The sequence below is a fragment of the Tyto alba genome, unplaced genomic scaffold (genome assembly GCF_018691265.1).
Source record: "Tyto alba isolate M040663 unplaced genomic scaffold, T.alba_DEE_v4.0 Super-Scaffold_3, whole genome shotgun sequence".
Lineage (NCBI taxonomy): Eukaryota > Metazoa > Chordata > Aves > Strigiformes > Tytonidae > Tyto > Tyto alba.
Genome location: NW_024881304.1, coordinates 12,030,128 through 12,042,871, shown reverse-complemented (window position 1 = coordinate 12,042,871; position 12,744 = coordinate 12,030,128). Strand labels below are relative to the sequence as shown.

At 42.5% G+C, this 12,744-nt stretch overlaps 1 protein-coding gene across 3 annotated transcripts in view; it reads right to left on the bottom strand.

The window, feature by feature from the left end:
* The window catches only part of ATXN7 (ataxin 7), an 89,339-nt gene that overhangs the window by 57,727 nt on the left and 18,868 nt on the right, over positions 1-12,744 (bottom strand). For 2 of the 3 annotated variants that reach the window (XM_042799515.1, XM_042799518.1), the window contains exons 3-4: positions 5,574-5,834; positions 4,850-4,918 (exon numbers count right to left, since the gene is read on the bottom strand). In XM_042799515.1, coding sequence (XP_042655449.1) covers positions 4,850-4,918; positions 5,574-5,823 — 319 coding nt within the window. In that variant the 5' untranslated portion in view covers positions 5,824-5,834. Of the gene's footprint in view, positions 1-4,849; positions 4,919-5,573; positions 5,835-6,026; positions 6,479-12,744 lie in introns of those variants that run through there. The other variant, XM_042799517.1, reaches the window with a different exon arrangement.

The following is a 12,744-nucleotide window of genomic DNA, read 5'->3' as shown; positions in this document are numbered from 1 at the left end:
TAAGGCATCAGTGACCAGTGCTCAACTAACCTCAACCTACGATAAAGTCATTGCCTGCTCTGCCTCTCCCTCCGTGACCATCGAGAGGACCACCTCACCCAAAACAGCTCAGTTATGTGCAAAGAGTCATCACAAACTTCCTCAGGATTCTCAGAAGCACCAAGTACAAATAGTTAGAAGAAATCATAGAAGTTAGAAGTATGGAACCTGTAAGGGCAGTAAAGACATCTTTTTAGCAAAGATTCAACAACCTTATCGATGACAAGTGATCAAATCGAGCCCAAGACCCAAGTTACAAATGTTCTCTCCTCCTCCTATACATTGCTGCCAGTTAGCTCTAAACTATGGTGACAGTACTAGTGAAGTACTTGAAACTGGCAGTACCAAGGGATTCACCTCTCAAGGGATGTAACACACAAACACACAAAAAAACCCAAAACACCAAAAAAAGGGGCTATGCATGTAACTGGAAGAATGACATGCTTAAGCTCTAGTATAAAGATATCCCATGGATATCAGCATGCACTGAATATGTTATTAAAACCAAACACTCAATTTTAAATTGTCTAACCAAATCCCTCTTCTGTTCTCCACATTTTTATTTTCCATTCTGAGATGCTATAGTTTCCTTTGCATTTTTATTATTGTACTTATTTCAAAATTATTTCCTAAGTCAATATAAGAGTCTAGCAGACTCACCCCAACCACTCCAAAAGGGTTGCACACATTAACAAGTATTACTGCAAGTAATAACGATCTCTTTTAAGAGCAGATATGTTCTTTGTCTTTCTCTCCAATACAGTCTTGAGGATGGTGGTTTGTTTTTTTAGTTTTTGTTTTATTTAATACAACATACGAGATAATTGGTAGCAACTGGAAATTTTTTGTGGGGAGAGTCAGTTTCTCATGGGGTGAGGGAGGGTTAAGCCTCCAGTTCCAATAAACAGCTTTAGGCCTCACTGTTACTACTCACAGCTTCTCTACTCTTCCACAAAACAAGACAAGCCAACCTGTTGTAAAATTCTGCAAGAAGCAAAAGTTCACTCCGTTGAAGTCTGTCAAAGTTACCACAAATGAACTCTACGCTTCCAAACACAGTTCTATTTAGAGATCATCTTCACAACAATAATGGGCTAGAAAATCTTTTAAAAGCAAACCAAATTCAACACAGGTTAGCAAGAATCTCCTGAAAAACTACCTTGTTTGCCAAAAATGTTTCAAGCACTGATTACAAAGTTTGACACTAAGAATCATTCTTTTCAAATTAAAAAGTATCATATACTACAGACAAATCAACCTCTTTTTGAAACCTGCTGCATCTCCAAGATGAACTGGGCATATGAGCACACTGGTTGCATCTGATGGCACATGCTCCCAGTAGCACACAAACAAGTTCGAAAGATACACTTCAGCGAAGTTTCATTTTAAAACATAAGAAAAATGCATTAAAAAGACTAGATTTGCCATCTTGCTGATTTAAAATGCCTTTACAGATTATAATGCAACATGCTATACGTGCTTAATCACAGCAAAAGCTGTGTGGCAGGGGAATCACACCTTTAGCTGGTTCAGAAGCAGTAAGCAATTAATGCCTGTATAAGCTAAAAGATTCTGTCATGTGAACTACATACGAAAATAACTGAAGTACAATTGCTTCTAACATGCTCTTACATTGATAGTATTGCTCATCACAAGAAGATTTCAGCATACAAAGTTAAAGTACCATTTAAAATTTACTCCGAAGTAAAATTTTCCCATGATGATGGATGCCCCCTTCTCATTGCTATCTGTTGGGGATTTTCTGTACCAAAATGAGCCAAGTCCATTGGACTCGTACCTTATTCCTGCAGCTCTGAGTTCTACATCAGAGCTCAGCGTGGACTATTACTGCCTCAAAAAGCAACATGTAGGAAAGCATCCAGCGAGCTTCGCACTTTGATGAAGGTCTGTGAGGATCCCAGCAGGAATGATTGCATATTATGGATTACCAGAATAGAAAGAATATAAAAGCAGTGAAGAAGAAATAGGTAAGTATGGGAGACAAACACTGGGAGTTTGGGAAGCCCAAATTCAATTTCTAGTTCTTACTTCAATGTGAACTTGCTTATGTTAAGAAGGGTTAGATACAGGAAAAAAAAAGCGTTTGAGACTATGAACTAATTTTAGTTTCTTGATCCCTGCATGGAACTAGCATCACTGACAGGTATTAAGGACTCATCAGGCTTCACAACCACCAGCATGCTGAGAGAGGAGCTGCCTGATCAGCAAATAGGAAATGCCAGTGACAAAGGTGTGTCTGAAATCCTGCCTCTCTCCACAGCTTGTAAATGTTGTCCTGGAATTACAGTTACATCCTTTATTCCTTTAAAAGGATATCAGGAATCATTCTTTTCCTTTAAAGCATAACAAAAGGAGAGGCTGGTAATGTTAGGCCCCTTTTTAATACAGTGTTAACAACAAGGGCAACACTCACACTTCAGTCAGGAGACCCAGACTACTGCCTGCAAGCCTGAAACCCACCTCTCGCCACAAGGCAGGCTGACGATGAAGTTATTCCCACTAGAAGATGCAGAGAAATGGCATGTGGGAAAGGAAACAACTACAACCCATAACCCAGTGGGTACAGAGGCCAGTGGGAGCCTGATCTGAAAGCTGACAATTGTTAAATAAAGAAAATAGCTGTTGGTTTTGAACCCATCTCTAATAAGTGGGCTGTAAAGTCATGTTCCCTCCTTCGCTCCCTCTCCAGTCCATGAATATTTAATTCTTTTATGCAAACTGGAAGAGTTGCAATGCAAGGTTAAATTAGCCTAAATAACCTTGAAATCCTTTTGTGAAGTTGGGCCTCTGAGTCAACTCCCAATCTGTAGAGAAATAGCCTTCTTACACAACGAGTTCCGTTGTTAGCCATATTTAAAATACCGTGTGGTGCCATGACAAAAATCTTGAGGTTAAAGCTGATTTGACAAAATTTATACCTCTGGTTCACCTTTCTGTGTTAAGATCCATGCTTTAGCCAGTCCAATTATTCAATAAATGTTTGTTCCTCAATTCTGAATGCAAAATTCTTCCTGGGAAAAGCAATCTGTTACAGTATTCTTGAAATTTTATTTGATAACACAGCACAGAGATATTCTGGCATGTTTTCCTGTTCCCCTAGTTCTTTAAGTGCAAACTTAATATTACTTTTTCTTTTGCTTTATTTTGCAGTAGGCTGAGCTCCCTACAGACTAGCTACAGGTATATGCCAAGTCAGTGTCTCATTCATATGTCATAAAGCAAACAAAATAAATAGACTTCTGGAAGCCTGACAGAGCTACTAGGTTTCACTTTTTAATTCTCAAAGTGTTTTATGAACTTCCTTCAACTCATCATTCACATGGTTGGAGTCAGTGTGGAGAAGTTGTGTCTCAGTGGTCAGCCTATGCAAAAACAGTTTCATGATCTCTCTCCAGGGGGAAAAAAAAAAAAAAAAAGATTATTCTTCACCCTGCCAGCTAATCTTTAAAATCTGGAAACCTTAGACGCTTGCATTTTAAGAGGTAGAAATAAGAAAGAATGTTTGAAAATCCTTATTAGTAAAATCTTTACTAGGATAATGTGTTTGCTTATTGTTATAAATGCTGTTTTAGCACTTGAATGATTTGCCTATTCAGAAAAATAAATTAAATATTCAACACAACTAACAGATTGGAACTCAGCAATGAGCAATGAAGTAATAAGGTGATTTTTCAGATGCCTACAAACTTATACATACACTTATAAGATGGCAAAATGGCACACATAACTGAATGCTGCAGCATAGCTGTCTATTGCATCTTTCTTACAGGTCAGTGACCACTGACTCTGATCCTAGAAACTGATTCTTTCCAAATCTTAGTAACACTATGAATTTTACAATAAACAGACATTTTGATTCAGCCTCAGTATGGATCACTGCCTCCCAATCTTACTAGCCCGTCCCACCTTGCTTTAGGTTTCATTTGATGTTTGTAGCTCACAAGTAGACAAGTGCTGAATCAGTTCATCTCCTGAGGTCCCTGGCAAGTCCTGCCTTCTGTGATCGTAAACCACGTTTACAAACGCAGTCTTCCATTTCTACTAGCATCAAATGAATGACTTGAGTCTAACTGATCTAGTATTTATTCTATAGCATACTTCTCAGAAAGTCCGACAGAATTAAGCTAGCTTCAACAATATTAAAAAAGTTTCAGAACATTCCTCTGCTATAAACCAACTGTTAAACTGGAAAAACAAACAAACAAAAAGCTTGAACATCACAAATCAGACTCATCACAGGTTTTTTTCACTCCCTGTTACAAAGTTACCAATAACCTTTCATTCATCATCTGCTTACAACTTCAAGTAGCATTGTTACTCTTGAAACTAACTGGGCTGTTAATGGGCTTTTGCTAATCACAGGTGAAAGGTCACTCTCATTTAGTAGTGCACTAAGAAATAAGCAAAACACATTGACATGACAGGGAAAGGGATCAGTGTTCAAATACTGACACGGATTATATTAAGTAACAAGTATTTTAGTGAAAGAGAAGATATTATCAGTGCTGGTCATACAGCTTCCTTAGACTATTTACATTCTTTTAAAAAAAAATCCAATTAGAAACACAGCAAAGATGATAAGTAACCTATGCCCTACCTTGTAGTTTTGAGATTATATATTAATTTAATAATAATGCTGGTAACACCACTCACTGACAGGCCGCAAGTCCCAAATCCAAAGTGACAGGACTGAAGTTTCCTTTCTCTTTCCCATGCACGTCCTCTCATAACTAGTTACGAGCAGGAAAACTTCCCCGTGCACTTTTCTTCAAGAACGAATCGCACTCACCTTCTCGGCAAAGTCGCATTGCTTCTCGGTTTCTTCCATATTCCTTGAAACTTTCTTCTAATGCTGTTCCTAAAACCAAAAAGCCGCAAGGTCTCAAATCCACGTGTGGGTTAGAGCATGGGGCTGACCCCCCCCCCGCCCCGCTACTGACCTGTAGCCCATTCCCCCGCAGGAACAAACCAGCACCTCAGGGGTACACGCTCCTACTGCTACAGCAGCAAAGACAGCTTCAGAGGGGGGGGGATCAGCCACCCCGGCCCCGGGAGCGGGGGGGGGGGCTGCCCCAGCCGCTGTCAGCGGAGGGGGGGCCGCCTCACCTGCGGCAGGAGCTTCCCCCCCCGCCCCGAGCCCGGGCTGAATCCAGGGCAGGAGGTTGCCGGCCTCCGGGGAACCGGCTCAGACCTCCGCGTCCCGGATTACAGGAACTGGGGCAAGCGCTGCCCGCTCCGCGCCGTTCCCCAGCCCGCGGCCGGGGGCCGCCGCCGCCCCGGGAGCCGCGTACCGGGCAACGAACTCGGCTGTTGGGGGTGGGGGGGGGAAACGGCCCCAACCCCCTTCACCGGGCCCGGGACCCGCGGCGCCCTCTTGCCGCGTCGTATCGGCGCCCCACGGTCCCTCCCGCGGCGGGGCCGTGCCCGGGGCACCCCACCGTCCCCGCGGGGAGCGAGGACCGGTAGAGGAGGTTGGGGGGGGGGGGTGGGGTGTTGGGGTTGCGGCCGCTCACCGTCGTTCCCGTGAAGTTTAGCAGCATCGACCCAGTGGCTCCAGGGCTGCCCCAGCATCGCCTCGGGGCTGGGCAGGGACCTGCGCTCCCCGACGGCCGCCATTGCCGCTGCGGTGGCGGCGGGGCCGGCGCCGCTCCCGCCTCCTCCGCCTCCGCCTCCCTCGCCGTGGCGGGGCCGCCGCTGCCGCTGCCTGGCCGCCGCCGCGCTGCGCTGCTCCCTTCTGACGTCACCCGCGGCCCGCGCCGACATTCTTTCCGCTGCTATAATGTAACGAGAGAGAGAGAGGAGAGAAAAAAAAAAAAAAAAAAAAAGGAAAAAAAAAAAAAAAAAAAAAAAAGTCAGCGGGCGCTTAAGGTGGCGCTGCGCGCTTTTAAGGAAGCGCCGCGGCGCTGTCAGCCCGCTCGCTCTCGTCCCCGCGGGGAACCTGCGGCCCTGGGGCGGCGTCGACTCACCTCTGCGGCGGCCCGGGGGGCAGGAGCCGGGTGCCCATTATGGTACGGGAAGCGCTCCCTTCCTCGTCACCGCGCAGATGAGGCGTGTTTGTGTGTTTGCGCTAACAAAGCGGCGGAAGGGATTGGGCGGGGGGGGGTGGGGTGGGGTGGGGGGGGTGGCGGAGGGGAGCAGCGCTACACCACCCACCAGGCGCTCCCCGGCTCCACGGGCCGCCTTTCTCTCTCCGCACCGCGGCCCGCGACCCTACAAAAACAACGGCCGCATCACAACCCCGCCTGGCACCCGCTGCCCCCGGGAAGGGGGGCGGAACAAGCGGCGGGGCGGAACCGGACTTGCGCGCCCCGCCCCTCCGCGCCGGTCCACCTTAAACCCGGCGCCTCCTTAAAGGCAGCGGCGAGCAGGAAACTCGCTCCGGGCGGGCGGCGTCCCGGCCGTGTGTGTCCCCCCCCCCCGCCCCCGCCCCCGCCCCCGCACACCCACCCGGGGCCGTGGGGGGGGAACGGACGCCACCCGCCCCGAGCGAGTTTCCTGCTCGCCGCTGTCTTCCTCGTACTCGTCACCTGTCTCCCGGGGGGATCCTTGTCATTGTTATTCCGTGTTTCTTTTTAAACAACAGCATTTTTAATTCCGCCCCCCCCCCGCCTCCCCCTAAACTTCAGGATGACGTTGAGCGGTGTTAAAAGCGAGGATTAAAGGATGCCTTCCAGCCTAAAAAAATCCTAGTAACAAAGTTTAAGCTTTACACAAACAAGTTGATTAAAAAAAAAAAAAAATCAACTTGGTTTTAGAATTCATTTAGTACAGGGCTTTCTCTATATTGACTAAAATGTTCAAGTACCAAAGTCAAATTAAACTCTCAGGCCACGATCTGCAAAGATTTCTGGACACCCTCGATGTCACTGTCAGTAATAACATCTCCAATTAAAAGCTAAAAACATATATAAGGCTGATCTGCTCCCTCCTCTATAGGTACTCAGCCTATGCATAAGCTCGTGAGCATGGGACTCGCACTGTCAGTGGAACTGCTCACAGATTCCATAAGCTTATTTGCAAAACTGGACAGCAGAAATCAAAACTGTAAATAAATTTGTTTAGACTACCTGGTCCCAGCCCTGCAGAGGTGTACATATGTGCAGGTTTGGCTAAGGCTTTGTTATTTTCACTTAAAGTCTGGAACTATAGAAGCTATAGGTGTTTCTTTTCAAATTTATGCATATAAAAGATGTATAAACACAAGCTCATCAGACAATTGTCATACAGGATGGGATAGGTTGTAATTATAAGAATAGTTTCAGTGTTCCACCCAGTTGATAATTTATGTCACACTCAGAATGCATCTTGTAAAATTTCAGATCTAATACAGAATAGCTAGTGAGATTTTCCTCTCTTCTTGGTCACTGCAAATCGAACTTAACTCCTTAATAAAAGGCAAACACCATGAGATAAGGACAGCAACAACGACTTCTACTGAATACATTTGTAGCAGGATTAATAAACCAAGGCTATCAACTTCCCAAGCTGGGCCCTGATCTTTCAGACAGCTACACTTGCTCTGCACTGTACTGTAGCTTCCCAAAACAGTGAAATAACTCTTCATCGTAGTCTGAGCATGAGTAAAGGTGTTTATGAAACCAGAGTCTAAGAATAACTGATGAATGGAGGGCATTACTGTTTGATTAATTATCAAATAGTATACCTTACAATTCAGAAAACTACTTACAATTAAAGCTAAGAACATCACTGAAAGACAAATGTCAGTCAGGTGCTAAACAATGAACAGAACCTAAGCTGTTTTTGTGGTGTAGAAGCCAGATGGGGAAAAAAATCTACGACCAATTTCTTTCAAGATTAGTTCTTCAAGTGCTCCACAAATGAAGTCTAACATAACATCTGTAGCTGTATTCAGAATCCAGCCATAGCATAAGGCAAGTTACAGACAGAACTATATTCTGTGTCAAACATTCTGGTTTATATTAACAACTTCATTCATGCAGTTCTCCTTTGTTCTGGAGAAAGCTGTCAGAGAGCTGCCTCAGCTGCAGTTTGAAAAAGAGTTCTCGATACTTCTGAGTGCCCATCAAATTCGTAATGCTTTTACTATTATTTATTTTACATAGATCATAAAGCAAATATAGTGATGGGTGACCAAACAGAGCCATTGAACACTACCATCTACCTTTTAATAATGACAGATTTTACCATGGTATATCAATTTAATGTTGACACATCTCATGGTTCTTTTCTTTAAACATTACTGATGTATGTATGTCAAATTACACAAAAGTAAAATGGCTTAATTTGGCAAAATTACACTTATTAGCTAACTACTTTAACAAGCCAATATATTATCAACTTTTCAGTTTCTAAGGTTGACACTCATCAAGTTACTCAAAAGCGCCTCTTACTTTAAGAGTGCCAGCCAAACAGGTGAAGCACACACCACTGTTATTTCACACAACTTTGATTATCCCCTTTCTTGCTCTTTTTTGCTCTTTCAAACCGGTTGTTGCATTTTTGTCCTCACCCTCTTTCACAGCTTTTCCTTTTTTCCTATATATTCCCACTCAAGATCTAATTCTGCAGACTGGGCCTCAGGCTGTCCTTTAGTAAACCTTCCACTAGTAAAATGTTTTCCCACTATGTCGTGAATACATCAGTATTCCAGTAGAGGGAGGAAAGTGGCAGCAGAAAGATCAGTTCATCAGTTCAGTGCACAAGACCGATTAGTCAGAGAGGAGGAACAGGGGCAGCTGAAAAACTAATTTTACAAGGACTGGAGGTGGAGAGAATTTTCTTTTCCCACAAACTCACTAGGCTGAATATATGTTTGGGTTTTTTTAAGCACACAAGTTCAGTTCTCTTAAACTGTTTCCATAGTACATGGATACATTGATGATTTTAGGGAAAACCCTGAAAATTCATCATGTTAGAAGGAGATCAGAATTGAAAACACATGTACAAGCTGTAGACTTTGAACAGAGGTGACTATTATGAATCTGATGCATCCAGCTCAGGAGTACGGTCATCCAAAGCTTCTGTGGCAATCAGCAGAGAGCCAGGGATACTTTTGGGATCAGTTTCATCCTTCCTGGTCCAAAGAACTTTTTGAAGAAGCCCTTCTCTTCCCACCAACCACAGGAGTAGTCAAGGATGAACATGCACATAAATTAGGCACTTGCATTAGGCACCCAGAATTAAGTGGGATGAACCTGGTCAGGAGTGGGCAGAACACTCAAGTGTAGAAAGCACTGCCAATGCTCTTTTAAGGGAGCAAAAAGGGGACCAGAAACCCTACCAGTTCAAAGGGCTTAAAGGACTTAATTGAGGAAGCAAAATAACCCAAGAAGTAACACTGGGACTGAGACTGTGTGAACCACCACAGACTACTCGCACATGTGAATGAGAACAGAGAAAAAACACGGAGTCAAGTTAAGCTCAGATAAAACAAGGAAAAGGAAAAATGTCAGGCAGGAAAACAGCAGAAACAGTGGATGATGTAGAGAAAGCAGCTAAATAATGGGGTGAAGAAAGCATAAACAGACAAACAGAAAATATAACACAGCCTAAAGAAAGAAAGAGAGAAGAAACAAAACATACAGAAAAGGAAAATCCACAGTTTTAAAGCTCACTAAATAGATTTAACAACATATTAAACGTGGTTGGTGATACTATGATTAAATTTATGCCTACAAGCATGCAACTGCTTAAAACTGCAGAGGATGGTTATTTCGTGGCTTGACACTGCAGGCTTTTCTTCACCTGTATTGGCAGGTTTCATTCTTTCACCAAGTGGTCTGGGAAAGCCATTCGAACAGGGAACACCTACCTCAGCTGTTTAGTTAGAATCTGTAAGACACCCTCTATATAGGACCTGAGATATGATAACTCTTAACTGTAATGAAAATGGAAGGATGAATCTGCAGCCCTGAACTCTTTCAAGAACAGAAGTACAATGATACAATTCACCAATGATTTTCCACAATGAAAGTGAAAGGATGCAAGAATTGAAGTGTGAAGGGAGAGACAGGGAGAACCTGTGAGGGTGTCACTTCATCAGTACTCAGAAGAAAGAAAAAAAGTGAATTCACAAAAAAGTCTGTCAAGCAAAAGATGTGAGGGGTATTATGGCATTAAAGGAAATCAAGTAAGCTAATTCTAACCAAAAGGTATGAAATGATCAAGAAGGTCTTAAAAACTAAGAACAAATACTATTAGTGAAGACTTGTCAGTAGATGAGATTCAGGATGAAATGACAACTCAAGTAGCTGATACACTGAAGTGAAGTCCTGACCCTCCTGTCAGCTCCTGCTGACAGTGGTAGAACTGGCAGTACATTTTGTGCATTTTAAAATGTCTCCACTATAAGAGGTGTAAGTATATAACTGGGCAAGTAGGGAAGCAAGAGATTAAAAAGCTCATAAAAATCAGGATGTCCAGATGATGAGAGATCTAGTCATAACAAAACAGACTATTTCATTCAAGCCCCACTATAGAAAAATATTAAAACATTAAGAAAAGCACCTTATGGTAATCTGTAGTTCCCTCTCACCTCCAGTGAAATCAGGCAACTTCTCCTTTTATAACTATACACAGGACTGCAATCCCACAGAATAATAATCATGAACAACACACAATAAAAAATTATACAACAAACCATGCCAGTCTATTATCCTTTTTCCCACAGATCATGGGAACAGGTTGATGTGTATAATTTTATTTATGAGTAACACTTCAAAGGGGGAGCTGAAGATGCTCAGAAGTGCTGGAATACAGCTACTTTAAATACTGGAATATGAAATTATTGTGGATATCTACTATAAACCACATGTATCAGGGGAAAGAACAATATTGTTAAGATTAGAAGACTAACTTAAAGTCTCCTTTTCTGAGGAGGAGGAATAAGGGAATGGAGGCTCATAAATGTAAGTAAATCTGCAAAGAATTCTGCATTAGGATGAAAATGCAATAGATGCCCCTATATGTTTATCCAAACATCACAATGACTATACTGAAGATAGTATAACATTTTTACAGCCAAATTATAAGCCAATGCCATTGTCATGTGTTAATAAAACACACAGTACCTAGCAAAACATTGCAACTGCTTTCTTCTTTACATAACTATCAAATATGTCTTAAATGCAAGTCAAATATCCACAAGAATTGATGACTGATCTAAAGCAGACTAAGGAGCATAAGGAATACAGGAATACAGATCTTTGGCCTGCTTAGGTGTCACTAAATACTGTCAATTTTTGAAGAGGATTTTACAGAATTTACTGAATAGTGGCATAAAGTTTTCAAGTGTTAAAGGTAAATAGGTAAAACTACACAAAATACACCCAGTTAATGATTTGGAAATGAACCTAATTTTATCAATTTTACATAAGGTATGAAATCACCTTTTAAATTTGGAAATGTTAAAACAATTTCAACAACCTAACTATGCTAATGAAATGGGTATGACCTTTTAACTTCTCATTTATACACACAGAATACAATATTACAATTTAGAATTATTAAAATACACAGCTATCCAGGTCAATTGTAATGAAACATTAGTTCTGAATTTCCATTTATTGAAATCAAAGCATTTAATGGGAACAGTCTGATATCAACAATCTCTTGATGGAACCTAACTATCATGCAAGGTTTCATAGCCCTGCCTGGTTTCTTGCCAGCTTGTCTACATGACTCCTTGGCAATTCCTTGAGGCAGAAGACACTGGGTCCAAGAGAAGCCCACAGGATTCAAAAGGTCCTTGAGACCACAATGATGCCTGCGTGAAGCTGCCTGAGTCCCCATACCTTCAGAAGTTTGACATGCTGATTAACATCAGATGAAGGATCCTGAGAACACTGGCACAAGGATATTTAAATTTATACCATTCTTCTCACATTCAGTTGCTGCTTGTTGATGCTACCTGCGCTGACTGCACGCTTAGCAAGTTAGCAACAAAGCATCATACAAATCGGACATGGACCGGTCTATGAGACTTGACAGGATGCATGCAAGGGTGCCAAGAGACTTAGTTTGAAAGGTCATGGATGTGGACCAAGAGATTGCTGGCAAACTGGCTAAACTGCTGTGCTCAAAGGGTGGTAATGGCTCAAAATCAATCAGTCTCAAACGGAGTTCCTTGGGGGTCAATACTGGACTCAATCCTATTCAATATCTTTTCAAATGGTCTGGATGATGGCAGTAAATGCATCCTCACCAAGTCTGCAGAAGACATGAAACTCAGAAGTCAGGTAGGTACACCCGTATTCAAGGGACACATTAAAAAACTGCACAGGGTCCAGCAGAAGGCCAACAAAGTGACAAAAAGGTTGTAAGACCTACTGAAGAAGGGATTGGGTTTGTTCAGCCTAAAGAAGAGAAGGATCAGGTGGGATGTAATCACAGTCTTCCGATAAATAAAAGATAATTATAAAGAAGATGGAGGTACTCTCTTCACAAAAACCACAGAGACAGGGCAAGAGGCAATAGGCACAAGTTGTTTCAGAAGTTCTGTCTGGATACAGGAAAAAATATTCACTGTGAGAACAATTAAATATTCAAACAGGTTGCTCAGAGAAATGGTGGACTTTCCCCGCTGGAAATATTTAACACTTGGCTTGACCAGGCATCAGATAACTTCCTTTTAACAGAAGGTTGAACCAGATGATGTCCAGAGAATTCTTCCAATCTAGACCCTCCTATGATTGTATGAAAATC